Genomic DNA, 17,270 nt, shown 5'->3' with positions numbered 1-17,270 from the left:
TGTCTACCCTGCCCAACACCATGGTCAGTATACCCCTGTATGTCTACCCTGCCCAACACCATGGTCAGTATACCCCTGTATGTCTACCCTGCCCAACACCATGGTCAGTATACCCCTGTATGTCTACTCTGCCCAACACCATGGTCAGTATACCCCTGTATGTCTACCCTGCAAAACACCATGGTCAGTACACCCCTGTATGTCTACCCTGCCCAACACCATGGTCAGTATACCCCTGTACGTCTACCCTGCCCAACACCATGGTCAGTATACCCTCTACGTCTACCCTGCCCAACACCATGGTCAGTATACCCTCTACGTCTACCCTGCCCAACACCATGGTCAGTATACCCTCTACGTCTACCCTGCAAAACACCATGGTCAGTATACCCCTGTGTGTCTACCCTGCCCAACACCATGGTCAGTATACCCCTGTATGTCTACCCTGCCCAACACCATGGTCAGTTTACCCCTGTACGTCTACCCTGCCCAACACCATGGTCAGTATACCCCTGTATGTCTACCCTGCCCAACACCATGGTCAGTATACCCTTTATGTCTACCCTGCCCAACACCATGGTCAGTATACCCCTGTATACCCTGCCCAACACCATGGTCAGTATACGTACTACCCTGTCCAACACCGTGGTTAGTATACCCCTGTATGTCTACCCTGCCCAACACCATGGTCAGTATACCCTGTATGTCTACCCTGCCCAACACCATGGTCAGTATACCCCTGTACGTCTACCCTGCCCAACACCATGGTCAGTATACCCCTGTACGTCTACCCTGCCCAACACCATGGTCAGTATACCCCTGTATGTCTACCCTGCCCAACACCATGGTCAGTATACCCCTGTACGTCTACCCTGCCCAACACCATGGTCAGTATACCTCTTTATGTCTACCCTGCCCAGCACCATGGTCAGTATACCCCTGTATGTCTACCCTGCCCAACACCATGGTCAGTATACCCCTGTATGTCTACCCTGCCCAACACCATGGTCAGTATACCCCTGTATGTTTACTCTGCCCAACACCATGGTCAGTATACCCCTGTATGTCTACCCTGCCTAACACCATGGTCAGTATACCCCTGTATGTCTACTCTGCCCAACACCATGGTCAGTATACCCCTGTATGTCTACCCTGCCCAACACCATGGTCAGTATACCCCTGTATGTCTACCCTGCCTAACACCATGGTCAGTATACCCCTGTATGTCTACCCTGCCCAACACCATGGTCAGTATACCCCTGTATGTCTCCCCTGCCCAACACTGGTCAGTATACCCCTGTATGTCTACCCTGTCCAACACCGTGGTCAGTATACCCCTGTATGTCTACCCTGCCCACCACCGTGGTCAGTATACCCCTGTATGTCTACCCTGCCCACCACCGTGGTCAGTATACCCATGTATGTCTACCCTGCCCACCACCGTGGTCAGTATACCCATGTATTTCTACCCTGCTCAACATCATGGTCAGTATACCCATGTATGTCTACCCTGCCCACCACCGTGGTCAGTATGCCTATGTATGTCTACCCTGCCCACCACCGTGGTCAGTATGCCTATGTATTACTACCCTGCCCACCACCGTGGTCAGTATACCCATGTATGTCTACCCTGCCCACCACCGTGGTCAGTATACCCATGTATGTCTACCCTGCCCACCACCGTGGTCAGTATACCCATGTATGTCTACCCTGCCCACCACCGTGGTCAGTATACCCATGTATGTCTACCCTGCCCACCACCATGATCAGTATACCCCTGTATGTCTACCCTGCCCAACACCATGGTCAGTATACTCTGTACGTCTACCCTGCCCAGCACCTTGGTCAGTATACTCTGTACGTGTACCCTGGCCAACACCATGGTCAGTATACCAATGTATGTCTACCCTGCCCAACACCATGGTCAGTATACCAATGTATGTCTACCCTGCCCAACACCATGGTCAGTATACCAATGTATGTCTACCCTGCCCAACACCATGGTCAGTATACCAATGTATGTCTACCCTGCCCAACACCATGGTCAGTATACCCCTGTATGTCTACCCTGCCTAACACCATGGTCAGTATACCCCTGTATGTCTACCCTGCCCAACACCATGGTCAGTATACCCCTGTATGTCTACCCTGCCCAACACCATGGTCAGTATACCCCTGTATGTCTACCCTGCCCAACACCATGGTCAGTATACCCCTGTATGTCTACCCTGCCCAACACCATGGTCAGTATACCCCTGTATGTCTACCCTGCCCAACACCGTGGTCAGTATACCCCTGTATGTCTACCCTGCTCAACATCATGGTCAGTATACCCTGTACGTCTACCCTGGCCAACACCATGGTCAGTATACCAATGTATGTCTACCCTGCCCAACACCATGGTCAGTATACCAATGTATGTCTACCCTGCCCAACACCATGGTCAGTATACCAATGTATGTCTACTCTGCCCAACACCATGGCCAGTATACTCTGTACGTCTACCCTGCCCAGCACCTTGGTCAGTATACTCTGTACGTGTACCCTGGCCAACACCATGGTCAGTATACCAATGTATGTCTACCCTGCCCAACACCATGGTCAGTATACCAATGTATGTCTACCCTGCCCAACACCAGGGTCAGTATACCAATGTATGTCTACCCTGCCCAACACCATGGTCAGTATACCAATGTATGTCTACCCTGCCCAACACCATGGTCAGTTGTGTACGAATGGTATACAATACCGACAAGATGAGATTAAGACACATGTGTCTTAATCTCATCTTGTCGGTATTGTATACCATTCGTACACAACTTGTCAGACACTGCAACCTCATGGAATCTTAATTCTGAGGACATGTACATAACCTTCACGACTACGACAACTACTACTACAACTAACCCATCTCTTTGGGAAGGACCTACTTCCACTGGGGAATACCGCCTACCAGTGACTATGCCCTCATCTGCTACCCCTGACGTTACTATATAAGCGCCAGGCTCCTTGCTTCTGCTTCAGAATCTCCACGACTGTGGTGCTGTTCGCACCTACTCCTAGGTTGAGGGACTGATTACCTCATCTTCTGTATATAGTTCTACTGTCTTCAAGTTATGTCCTAGAATTTGTATTGATAAAGCCACTGGATGGCGAAACGTCTACAATAAAGATACCCAGATGTTGCACATGTGTCTTAATCTCATCATGGTCAGTATACCAATGTATGTCTACCCTGCCCAACACTATGGTCGGTATACTCTGTACGGCTACCCTGCCCAACACCATGGTCAGTATATCCCTGTATGTCTACTCTGCAAAACACTGTGATCAGTATACTACTGTATGTCTACCCTGCCCAACACCATGATCAGTATACCCTGTACGTCTACCCTGCCCAACATGGTCAGTATACCCCTGTATGTCTACCCTGCCCAAAATCATGGTCAGTATACCCCTGTATGTCTATCCTGCCCAACACTTGTCAGTATACCCCTGTATGTCTACCCTGCCAAACATCATGGTCAGTATACCCTCAACGTCTACCCTGCCCAACACCATGGTCAGTATATCCTGTATGTCTATCTTGCCTAACACAGTGGTCAGTATACCCTGTATGTCTACCTTGCCCAACACCGTAGTCTCCCTACGATCCCCGTTTGGGAGGGGAACCTTTACCAGCGTCGTCTTCGCCTTAACTTGCACAATGAGCTACGCAAATCGTGTCAAGATCAAGCCAAACAGTGGCACTGTTGATGATACAACGAAGCTTGCTCTTGCAACTGTCGTTCAGGGAACATTGCATGTGAAATTCAACGCTATTCTGTCACTCAAAGAAGCTTTCATTGTCGTGTGTCACGATGATGCTGAAGCAGAGAAGATACTCACTACAGAAGCCACCACTACTCTTACTGCTCAAGGATTTACTGTTATATCCTCTTCTTGCTCTCAGGGCAAGGAAATCAGTATTCCTGAAAAAACTGGACAAGATTCTGACTTCTCTACCTGTCGCTGAACTCAAGTCATTTATTGATACTCAAAATACCTGGGCTACTGTTAACAGCATCACAAAAATCCCGAATGCATCGTCTATGCTCAAGGTCACCTTCACTGACGTGAACATGGCTGCCACTGCTCTGAACGAAGGTCTTGCTGTTTACTACTACTACATCAGTCCCACCTACATAGAAGCAGAGAGATACCACTACATCCAACATTGCTGGAACTGTTATTCTTATCTTCACACCACCAAAGCATGTCCAGTAAAAGACAAGAAGTTCTGCACTACATGTGGTAGTGAGGGACACACCTTCAGTTCCTGTACCGCTGCTGCTCCAACACAACCAGCGTGTTTAAACTGCAAAAGTAATGATCACCATACACTGGCAGCAAAATGTCCTACTAGAAAGGATATTATGAAGACAACACAAGATGCAGCAAAAAAAAAAAATCTAACAAGACACCAACGTATGCCGCAATAGCAAAGTTGCAAGCAGCCACTACAAAACTACTTAAAGCCTCATCCCAACCCGCCTCCACCACCACCACCATCACTCCTCCAACATGTGACCTAACGAAGATCCACTACTGTCTACTATATGCTCATGTGCAGAACATGGCTGTACCAGGATCCTTCAACTCTACCATCAACGAGTTATTTGTCTTGATTAACATGCCATTATTTATATTCCCAGCATCTCCACCTTCTGCAGAAATTTTCAAATTCACCAAGGACTTAGTCGCCACCTCTCCTGCAGTAGCTACACCACCAACTAGTGACGTTACTCCAACAACGTCCAGTGAGAAACCTCTACCGCCACCACCACTCATTGAATCCCACCAATCAGAAGCCTTGCCACCAGAAACATCTTCTAATTCGTCTACTGAAGTTGACAACGTATCTTCACTTCCACCTTCAACACCACTAAACAAGAAAGAAAAACAAGCACCAACATCACCATCTTACGAGTCTCGACATGATAAGATGCAGATGAAGATACTGACAAATACTGTAATGGAATGGAATCAACTTCTACACTACAGAAAATTATCCTCAAGATATGCTGTTTTCTGAACTCCACTCTCACCTCATCCAAAAGAAAGTCAAGTTTACCATCGATTCTTCTTGCAGAAATGGTACAAATTGAACTTTCTACTATTCTAAAGCACATTGAAGAATGATCTCAAGATTCCCACTTTCACCACTTGCTAACACGTCTAAATATCATCCCTGTACAACGATTTAAACGTCTTGAAAATGGAACTGTATTCCTCAAGCCAATACACATCGTGAAACAACGTCACAACTCCAAGTAACCACCAAACCTCTGTGAACTGACCAATCAACGATGAGCTTCTCCCTTGTCGCTTGCATCCACCTATCACCAAGTCAGTTATTTCCATCCAGCAAGATGCAGTCAGCACCTGCAGAGTTCCTGTTGCCTTCTACATCGTCTTCGTCAGTGTTTCTCCAGGCTTAACAGTTGGGTTTAGTCCTGACTCTTCTCTCTTCGACTCAAAACATTCCTCTCGTCGTTTATTCTTCGCCCTGTCCCCACTTGCCCCTCGCCCCTCGTGGGTCCTTACCTGTGAGTCCGTCTTTGGTAAGATGGGTAAGGAAGAAGGATGGGTAAGGATGGAAATATTGGAAAAGGGTGGGAGGGGGGAGTGAGGTAGGTTATAAAAGGTAAGTGGCCCAACCACTTTGGTGCAATTTAAAAAGTATATGTGTAATAATAGAAAATTCTTGAAGGGGTGTAATACTAACCCATCAGAGTCACATAGATATAACAGATATATAGGTACATGACTCTGAATTTGAAGTAGATATACAAGTTGCAATTGCTTTTTTTTTTGCTACTGCATAACGAATATTTAAACGGCAAGACAAGGCGGTAATCTGGACAGTTCGTAAAGAATTACTTGACGTTAGCTTCTTTCAAGGTGGTGTCCCGCCATAATAAATGTAGCATATTTATAACAGTAGATGTAGAAGTAGAAATAATATCTCTCTAATTAGGGGCGATAATTTTCTTAGTAGACATAGAAGGGTTCTGGTGTTACCCAATCATCTTCATCTGCAGGGAGGTTGCTCAAGATCATTGGTCGATGGTAATCGTCTTTATGGATGAAGCGACGCAGCCTCTGTGGGAGAGTCATTCTTTGGGTCCTGTGAGTAGGAGTATTAATGATATAGTCAGTGGTATTTTCAACTTGGAGAGGATGTTCTCTATCTGGTATGTAGAGTTCTTGCAATGCATAGAGTTGTTTCTTCTTCAGTGTATCAAGGCATACATTTAAGGCAGTAATATCCTGTTGTACATGTAAATCTGCCATTTTGACTCTCTCTCTTCTCCTGGTACCCATAATAAAGCAGAGAGCTCTATTCTGGACCCGTTGCAACTTTAGCATGTTGGTCTTTGTTGTTAACAACATTGGGACACATGGGTATTCGAGTATAGGTCTTATCATCATTTTATACAGATGTTTTTTGACATGTAAAGGGGCTTGATTAAATCCAAAGAGACTGCTAAGATCGGCTTTGGCTATGTTGATCTTTTTATTGACATGAGATGTTGAGTGGAGCAGCCTGTCTATTTCATATTCCAAGATCTTGTTAGGATTTCTAATGGCTACAGGTGTACCCCTTATCTTCGATGGTTGATGCAAAACATCCTATCGTGATAACCAGGGCTTTGTCAGGGGTAGTTGTAATTCTCTATTTCTTTTCCCAATTGGATGTTCGACGAAGTTCAGTATTCATTTTTTCTTTGATTCTTTCATATTTGTATTTTCCTGTTACAGGAGTTGACGAGACGACATGGATAACATCATCTGCAAATTGCGTTATAATTGTATCATTAAACTCTGGTTGAGGAAGATCATTCACATAAATATTGAATAGAATTGGACTAAGACAAGAACCTTGTGGGACACCAGCTGTCGGTATAAAAGGCTCTGTTGACTTGCCATGAAAGGTAGGAATGATTTTTCTTTGAGTTAAGAAGTTATATATAAATCTGAGAAATGTCCAGTTATGGTCAGGTAGGTCAATAAGTTTGTATATAAGACCATCATGCCATAAGCTATCAAAAGCTTTATGAACATCTCTGGTGGCAATTAGGGCAAGATTGCCCTGATGTTTCAGACTCGCTACAGTATCAAAAATAATATTTATTGCATGATGGGTACCTCTACGTGTCCTAAAGCCAAACTGTGTTTCAGTAAAAAGGTGGTTAAACTCCATATAGTAGTTCATTCTGTTGGAAATGATCTTTTCAAGAACTTTCCCGGTGACTTCAAGTAAGGATATAGGTCTATAGTTTTCTGGTTGATGGATGTTTTTATTGGGTTTAGCAAGAGAGATCATTCTTGCAGTCTTAAAAACAACTGGAAAATGTCCGGAGGCCAAGATGGCATTAAAGATATTAACCAAAGACTGTTTACAATTTCTGGGTAGAAACTTTATTTGTTTCATTGTTATTCCAGAGAGACCAGGGGCTCTATTTCGCATTCTTCCAATAACTTGACTCATCTCAAGTAGTGTGATAGGTCTAGTAAGCTGGTGTGCCTCTTCAAGAGTTGATGTATCGATGGTAGGTAGTGGTTGGAGATCAGCTAAGTTCTCATCTCTCCATTCATTGACCAACTGATAGTGATTATTAAATCGACGACTGTTATTGTGGGAGAGAATTTTCTCCCATACATCACCCATCAAATTAGCCTGGTCCTGTGGATCATCAAGTTTAATCTCAACCTCTTCATCATCATCATCAGTGAAGGTATGAATTAGGTAGGTAGGAGCCTTGTGCTTTGCACCTAAAAGTTGCCGAATCTTACTCCAAAATTTTGCAGGCTCTCGTTTATACTGATTAGCTTTTAGAACTAGCAATTTCCATAAGTCACGTTTGTGATGACTAATCATGTTAATTAATTCTTGCCTCAATCTATACAATGTAGCTACTGGTGGTTGCCGCGTTTGAAGATGCCTTCGACATTCTGTTTGATAATTTCTCATACCGTCTCTAATTTCCCTCGTAGGTTTATATTGTTGGTAGATCTTTGTGGAAGCTAATTGGCAAGTTGCATTAGTAGCATCAATTATTCGATTGTGAAGGGACCTGATCGCGTCGTCAATTGCAGTGGAAGGTAGATTTTCCAATGACACAATTTCATCTTCACCCAGAAATGCCCTGAAGGGGTCAAATCCTAGGGTGTTGAGATTGGGTTTAGGAGGTACAGGTATTCTAAATGGAGAAGTTTGTAGTTGTATTATAACAGGGATATGGTCAGATCCTACGTTTCCACCAGGAGAGATACGACAATGAAAGAGGTCACAGTCTCTGTTTGTCAGGACTATATCTGGTGTCCCTGGATGAGGACCAATATACGATTTAAAGAATGGGCCTTGAAATGACAAGTTTCTGGCTGTCATGATATTAAATAGTTGTTTTCCTTTCAAGTCACCCAGTGGATTACCAGCTCCACAGTTAAAGAGGGCAGGGTGATGAGCATTAAAATCTCCCGCTAGAATTGTTGGAATATTTCTGCTTAATATCCTATGTAGAGGAATTGACTCTATATATGGTTGTCTCGGGGAAAAATATCCAGTTCCTATCAATATTTGGCCATGAGACGTCGTCAGTTCTATTGCAAGAGTGTTATCTTCATCAACATGAATATTTCTAAATGCATAGCCTAATTTAACTAAGATGGCTACGCCACTATAGGGTCCTCTCGATTTCTCCACAGTAGAGTAACCACGTAATTTAATATGTTGATCAACTCTCGCAGCTGTCTCATTCAAGAGTATAACATCAGGATTGTAATTATGTAGTTCAACTTCAAGGAGGTAACGGTTATTAAAGAAATGTTGAACATTAAGTTGGAAAATTGTAATCCCCATTATTTCTTGCACTTCGCACGTGTACTGCGGTCTGAACGTCTGCAAGTAAATTCATGTTTGGTATACACACTATCCCTGCTGGACTCGTCAAGGGGAGGAGGGAAATTCTGAGTAGTTGCTTGTGTACTAAAAGTGTCACCATCCTCACTAGAGTTGGTAATATTAACAGAATCATTAGAGTCATTAGAGTCATCATCAGAAAACTGAGGTGTGATATTCCCAGTTTCAGGAAGCAGAGGCTCGTGAGAGTTAATGGGAGACTGTGGAGGCTCCAAGGGAAAATTTGGTAGGCCAGGTGAATTACCCTGGGAAAGTTCCTGTTCAACAGGATCAGCTGCAATAGCGGAAGAGTAAGCACCAATCTCTGGGGCATCGTTAGGGTCAGGTATTGACTCATCGGGTTGAGGGGAGTTGACAACCTGGGTATAAGAGGCGGGTGATCCCTGAACAAGGGATGAATTAGGCGTATTTGTAGAAGTAGAGTAGGGCACATACTTCCTGTTTTGAGAGGGCTGAGCCATAATAACCTTAACATTATCTGGGATAGTAATGGGAGTGATCCCATTAGCCATTAACAAATCATTGAAAATATTAGAGCAGAGTTGAATGTCACCACCTGCTATGCCCTTGGCCATCATATACATTAATTGAGCTCTCGTCATATCCCAGGCTGAGGATACCCGAGACATGGAAGGTGAGGATGAACCTTGTGGTTGCGTTTGTGTATGTTGTAGGTGAGGGTTAGATTGGGGCACTCCAAGAGGGGCAAAATTCCAAACATTGGAACCGGTGGAAGAGACCTGAGGATTCCCACTAGATCCAGGCAAAGCTGGGAAGGAAGTCTGAGACATTGTTGGAGGTGCCTGGGGAGTGGTCTTCGAAGAATTGGGTAGTTTTTTGGCTTCTAGAATTTTCTGTATTGCCTTTTTCCTCTCAGGACAGATAGCAGAAACAGCATGGTGTTTTCCATTGCAGAGGACACACTTGGGCTTAGTTTTGTTATGACAATCTTTAAAAGAATGTTGACCAGAGCATATGCTGCAAATCAGTGCTTGGGTACTGCATTTGTTGGTGGTATGACCAAATGCGTAACATTTGTAACATTGTGTAACACTGACAAACCGCTCAAGAGAGATTTGGTCAGGTGTACATCTGGTGCCAAAACATTTGAAACCATTTTGACACACTAGTTTGGCTGCTTCAGGTGTCTCAAGTATTAACTTTAATGTTACCTGGTTGTTGCCAGGTTTAGAGAATTTATATGCTTGGACAGCCTTGAATTCAGAATTCTCCGTATTAAAGTCATCAACAAGTTCATTCACTGAGCTCTCTCTCATGAAGCTGTTAGTTCTGGCAACAAACACAGTTCGCTGGGCTTGATAGCTTTCAGGTGCAACTGGGTGGATACCAAAAGTCTTCAATTTGTCCAGAACGTCCTGCTTAAGCAGTTGAAGTAACTCTTCTTCAGAAGAGAGGAGAAGTACTGCTCCAGCGTGGGTTCGAAAAACATCCACTGGAGCAACAGTTGAATTCGAACAAATACATTCTAGAATTTCTTTCTTCGACTTTTGGTTGTCATCAACACGTAATCTTACTCTTATCCGCGCCATGATGTCCAAGAAGGTACATCTGGCACATAAGTTGCTTTAACAAAAAGGGTCTTTCCTTAGTGTTAGTCCTGACATCCTATTTCAGCTGACTTATGAAGGTCAGCCCCTAAGATAGCCTACCCTCGAGTGGTGAGGGGGAAAGGGCCCAAGGCAAAGATCGGCCGGATTTTAAAAAAGCATACGGGCTACCGGATGGTCAAAATGCCTTGTGTTAACTCGCCAAAGGCGAAGTTGCCGAAAAAGAAGAAGATAGGAAAGTCAGAAGGATAGCAATGTAAGTAGTGTGTTAGTGTGTGGGCCAGTGTAGATGTTTGGGTGAGGGGAGGATTGGGAAGGATGGGGGGATGGGGAAGAGAGGGGTGAACAAGCAAGCAAGTCACCGCCTTACCCTCTTGATGGGATGGGGCTCGAAGTGACTGCAAGCAAGTTTCCTCTCAGCTCTGGTCGAGAACAACTCAGGATAACCCAAGAAAAATCTCGAGTAACAGTGTTCAGAGTTGCTCTGATCGAGAATTACTCAGGATAACAGAAGAACAGGAACGACACGTCCTCTCTCCACGGCGGCTGGACGGGATCTGTGTCAGTGTCGTGTGTCAATGTTTCTCTTTTTAAATTTAGTAATTTATACAGGAGACGGGGTTACTAGCCCCTTGCTCCCGGCATTTTAGTCACCTCATACGACACGCATGGCTTACGGAGGAAGAATTCTGTTCCACTTCCCCATGGAGATATTATTATTCGATTTATGTTCAGGTTTTTATAGGACATAAGTTTTCATATGGTGTGATGGTAATTAGTCAAGGTTTTTCTTTCTTTTATATAAAGTTTCACGAAATTATCGAGATATAGTGCTTACATTTACGTTGTAAAATATATTCACTGAACGGAGGTTCAAACCCATAGTGAGCCAGTTTTAAAACTAGCAAGTAATAACCACTGTATAGTACACTAACCTGATAGTGTTAGTAGTACGCTGTCAACGATAGTGTTAAGAGTAGGCTATCCACTAGATAACCTACTGTTAATACTATCATGATACTGCTAAAACTAATAGGTCAGTAGGCTATCCACTAGATAACCTACTGTTAACGCTATCATGATACTGCTAAAACTAATAGGTCAGTAAGCTATCCACTTCATAGCCTACTGGGCTACTAGTTTTAGCAGTACACTAGCCATTGGGTAGCCTATTGACTTAGTAGTTTTAGCAGTACACTGGCCAGTGGATAGGCTACTGACCACCTAGTTTTAACAGTACACTAGCCAGTGAATAAGCCTACTGATTTGCCAGTTTTAGGACTGGAGGAGCGTTTAAAAAACCCTCTATTTTCTGCGAGTTGTTCATAATCATGCCATAACCATTTCTCCAGTCTTTTACGTATTAATATTTGATACACAAATAACCCGCACATAAGAGAAAAACTTTATGATGGCGTTTCGGTTTGACTTGGATTATTAACTAGTCACAGTTTCTTTTTTTCCTACGTGCGGGTTATTTGTGTATTGTTCCAGTCACGGTATTGTATCTGTTCTTAATATTTGGTGTGTGTGGCCAGCAGAAGTCTGAGTAAGGAGGAGGTGTGCGAGAGAGCACCTCAGTGTGTTGCGCCCACCCATCATAGTTTAGATGAGCACCACATGCTGGAAGAAATGGTGAGGACATCAGTAGTACCCTGCGACACCCCAGCACGCAAGGTCTACCACACACCACCTGCACCACCATTACCACTACCTCCTCCAGCACCACCAGATGATGCAGTAGTCACAGACGATGATTGTAGCGTGGAGGAGAGAGAAACAGTAAGAGACTACGTTATGGATGAGCGAGACAGCGGGTACTCCATGGAGCTGGAGACCGTGGATGTGGTGGAAGAAAAAGGTAGTCAGTATGCCATGGACGCGGACCACAGTCACTCCCACCACAACACACTTGAGGAAGATTTGCAGAAAAATGACATTACCACTCACCAGGAGATACAAAATGGCATTAAAGGTATTTGTGCTAGTTTACCATTTTTTTTAAAGAACAAAATCATACAATTTCTAACTTGTAAAAAAAAAAATAGTGTTTCTTGTCATAACCCCCTTGTTTTTGACTTGTAACAGTCGTGTTTCTGAAGAAGATTAAAACAATTCTAACTTGTAACAAATTTTTAACTTTACAAAAATTACGTTTTCAGAGAACAATAAGTTTCTAACTTGTACATCCTGTGATGGACCTGACTACTACTTTGTGTAGTGTAGTTTTGTGAAGAGTAGTTTTATGTAGTGTAGTTTGATCTCGTGTTTTCAAAAATTATTGACACTGGAAAGTAACAAACTTAAGAGAGAATGTAAGTATTGAATATATTCACTCTGAAGCGCCAAACCAGTAGAGGTGATACGCCATCTGGGAAACTGTGGAAGCAATAAGGATTGATCAAAAGAGCAGCAGCTCCAATTCCTAAGATCAAGAAACCTTTACTAGCATCAAAGAAGCGATACTTTTCGATTAAACTTGGTTTAATTTCTGTTTCATAGCCACTATTCGACCCGTATGGGTTTGGCGCATCCCCATGAATATAAAACTACTGAGGAGCTAGTTGTAAAACCATCGTGTTGTAATGCGTGGCTGAGTGGTGCCAGTAAATGAAGGGCCCCGTTTTGCAGTGCTGAGCTTTACTGTGTTTCACTAATTCAGTGGTTGTCAATTATACCCATTCTTCATTCTTCATTTATTCAGACTTCGTACAATAACTATATTCACCCACTATACACTTAAGGACGAAAATATTTTAAGGTAAGTAATACATATTTTATGAAAAAGATTATAAATAAGTATACAAGATATGATATAGCATGTAATGAAAGTAGTTTGTTAGATTATGTATTGTTGGATAAAAGGTTGATGGGTAGGCTCCAGGATGTACATGTTTATAGAGGGGCAACAGATATATTCGATCATTATTTAGTTGTAGCTACAGTTAGAGGTAGATGGGACAAAAGGAAAATGGCAACAAGTGAGAGAGAGGTGAAAGTTTATGAACTCAGGGTTGAACTTAGGTTGAGATATAAGCAACTAATGGCAGAAAGGTGCGCTAGTGTAGTGGGGGGTTGAAGAGGGATGAGTTTTAAAAATGCAGTATTAGAATGTGAGGCAGAAGTTTGTGGCTATAGGAGGGCGGGTGCAGGAGGAAAGAGGAGTGATTGGTGGAATGATGAAGTAATAGGCGTGATAAGAGAAGAAAAGGTAGTTTGTGAGAAGTTTTTACGAAGCAGAAGCGATATAAGAGGGGCAGAGTATATGGAAAGAGTGCAAAAGGAGAGCAAATGATAGAGTGGGGGAGGCACTGTCAAGAAATTTTGCTGAGAATAAGAAAATTTTTTGGAGATAAACAAGTTAAGAAAGCTTAGGGAACGAATGGATTTGCAGTTAAAAACAGAGTAGGGGAGTTAGTAGATGGGGAGCTGGAGGTATTGGGTAGATGGCGGGAATATTTTCAGAAACTTTTAAATGTTGACGAAGAATGGGAGGCAGTAATTTTGTGCACTGGCCGGGGAGGTATAACATCTTTCAGGAGTGAAGAAGAGCAGGATGTGAGTGTGGGGGAGGTGCGTGAGGCATTACGTAGAATGAAAGGGAGTAAAGCAGCTGGAACTGATGGAAACATTACAGAAATGTTAAAAGCTGGGGGATGGGGGATGTTGCAGTGTTGGAGTGGTTGGTAAAATTTTTGTTTAATAAATGTATGAAAGAGGGGAAGGTACCTAGGGATTGGCAGAGAGCATGCATAGTTCCTTTATATAAAGGGAAAGGGGACAAAATAAGTTGAAAAAATTATAGGGGAATTAGTTTACTGAGTATACCAGGTAAAGTGTACGGTATGGTTATTATTGAAAGAATTAGAGGTAAGACAGAGAGCAGGATTGCAGATGAGCAAGGAGGCTTTAGAATGGGTAGGGGATGTGTAGATCAAGTGTTTACATTGAGGCATATATGTGTTCAGTATTTAGATAAAGGTAGGGAAGTTTTCATTGCATTTATGGATTTAGAAAAGGCACATGATAGAGTGGATAGAGGAGCAATGTGGCAGATGTTGCAAGTGTATGGAATAGGGAGTAAGATCCTAAATACTGTAAAGAGGTTTTATGAGAATAGTGAGGCTCAGGTTAGGGTGTGTAGAAGAGAGGGAGATTACTTCCCAGTAAAAGTAGGTCTTAGACAGGGATATTTAATGTCACCATAGTGATTTGACATATTTATAGTTGGGGAAAGAGGCGGGATTAAATTATGGGGAATCAAATGCAAAGTGGGAGTTGACACAGTTATTTTTGCTGATGATACTGTGCTTTTGGGTGATTCTAAAGAAAGTTGCAAAGGTTAGTGGACGAGTTTGGGAGAGTGTGTAAAGGTAGAGAGTTGAAAGTGAACATAGATAAGAGTAAGGTGATGAGGGTATTAAATGATTTAAAGAAAAATTGGATATCTATTACATTGGAGGGAGGGAGTGTGGCAGAAGTGAATGTTTTCAGATACTTGAGAGTTGACTTTTCAGCAGATGGGTTTATGAAGGATGAGATTAACCATAGAATTGATAATACCACAGACCACTACCCTACCTTTCTCATAACCAATCTAGGCAAATTACCCCCAGACACTACTAAAGTAACCTTCAGACTTCACAATGAGACAGCCATTAATAACTTCACAACAGCAATGACAAACATCGACTGGCTAACTGAGCTAGAAACCTATACAGATACTGACAAATGTATTAACAATTTTCTAAAAAGACCCAATACCTCTATAACAAGCACTGCCCTAAAAAAACAAATAGATCACAGTTAAGAGACTGGACAGTCCCTGGCTAACACCCAGCATCCTCAAATCCATAAATATAAAGCACCAGTATGAAAAAGAGTACAGAATGTGTCACATAACCAGAGACCAAACAAAACTTTACTCATCAGTCCTAACCAGCCTGATAAGAAGGGCAAAAAAATTGTATTATGAGAACAGATCATCTGAAATTCTAGGAACAAAAAAGATCAGGAAACAAAGCAATCAAACTAACAAAATCAGATGAACCCAACTCTCACCAACTGAAACAGCAAACAGACTCAATGTTTTCTTCTCCACCATAAAATCCCAAGCTCAAATACCCCACCCAATGACTACCTCACTGGCAACTACCCGGACACACTGTTCCTAGCTCCGACTAACCCAACAGAAGTCTCCCTTATTATCAGCAAACTAAAAAAACAATACAGAAGATTTAAATACCTTACCACCCTTTATATGCAAAAAAGCTTCGCAAGTGCTGTCACCAATCATTGCAACACTCTTTAACAAATCCATCGAATCCTCTACCTTCCCCACAGTTCTCAAAATAGCGAGGGTCACCCCGATACATAAAGGAGGAGATCAGACTTGAATAACTATAGGCCAATATCCAACTTACACCCTCTCTCTAAAATTTTTGAAAAATTAATTCATAAGCGAATCTATCCCTACCTCATCTCCCACAACATACTCAACCACTGTCAGTTTGGGTTTAGTCCTCATAAAAATACGAATGATGCTATTATACACATGCTTGAACAAATATACACTGCACTCGAGAAAAAAGAAATCCCATTGGGGATCTTCATTGGTTTACGTAAAGCTTTTGATACAGTTGACCATGATTTGTTGCACATAAAATTGTCTCGCTATGGTATAAGAGGGCACTCCCTCAACTACCTAAAGTCGTACCTCAGCAACAGAAGCCAATATGTGTACACAAACGGAGCAAACTCTTCCACACAGCCAATTACAGTTGGTGTCCCACAGGAAAGTGTCCTAGGCCCTCTTCTCTTTCTCATATACATAAATGACCTACCAAATGCATCGCAACCACTCAAACCCACACTATTTGCAGATGACACTACATACGTCTTCTCTCACCCGAGCCCAGTCATGCTAGCCAATACTGTAAATACCGAATTACAGAAAATATCTACCTGGATGATGATTAATAAACTTTCAGTATTGACAAAACCTATTTCATACTTGACTTTTTTTTTTGGGGGGGGGATTATCCTAGATAATTTACCTATATTATATAAGACAATTGTAGGATGGATGTTACCATACCTGGATAAAGTTATTAACACTGAGAGGTTATGTTACAGAGGTGTGGAAAACGCTGGGGCGGGTATTGAAGAACAAGGTGGTAGTGTATACTATGTGTAGTGACTTCTTCCTAGTGTTGGCCACCTCCACGGTGATGGTCTGGCTGCCCAAGTACATGCAACAACACTTCAGAGTCACCAAGACCAACTCTTCATTTTTTACTGGTCAGTTAATATTATTATTATATATTTGTATGCTTCCTGGGTGTAACATCTATCATGAATTTCAGCAGTAATCATGAACTGATGGGGAGAATTTTGCGGAACTACACTCACAGAGCGTGCTTGCAGGAATAGCTTTACAGAACAACAGCAGTTGTAGCACTGACGAGAGTCGCAGGGTAACATCACAGCTAGACAGTTGCCAGAAGTCCGTAGCAAACTTCTGAAAATAAAAGAACCCAAATTACATCAAGCAGGAGACTATAACGTGTTATTAGATCAAATTTACTCCTGTCCTAGTTAATTTGCACACTATGTATTAGTGGGTAACACTCTCTACTCTTCTAGAGTACATTCTAAGTGCTTGAAGGAGTTCCTATTAGTTGTATTGATTCTATGTAGGTACTGAGTGACTATATATTGTCCATGCTACTCTCTCT

The 17,270-nt window shown here is 42.6% G+C and overlaps 1 protein-coding gene across 1 annotated transcript; it reads left to right on the top strand.

The window, feature by feature from the left end:
* Window positions 1–12,048: 12,048 nt before the first annotated feature.
* On the top strand, window positions 12,049–16,833 carry LOC138852142 (uncharacterized; the record flags this gene model as incomplete). Its single annotated transcript, XM_070081821.1, has 2 exons — window positions 12,049–12,508; window positions 16,669–16,833. Coding segments are annotated over exons 1-2 (520 nt in total), but the record flags the coding sequence as incomplete, so codon positions are not given.
* Window positions 16,834–17,270: the final 437 nt, after the last annotated feature.

This window comes from Cherax quadricarinatus, unplaced genomic scaffold, assembly GCF_038502225.1.
Source record: "Cherax quadricarinatus isolate ZL_2023a unplaced genomic scaffold, ASM3850222v1 Contig4409, whole genome shotgun sequence".
Classification (NCBI taxonomy): domain Eukaryota; kingdom Metazoa; phylum Arthropoda; class Malacostraca; order Decapoda; family Parastacidae; genus Cherax; species Cherax quadricarinatus.
This window is presented reverse-complemented; position numbering and strand designations above follow the sequence as displayed.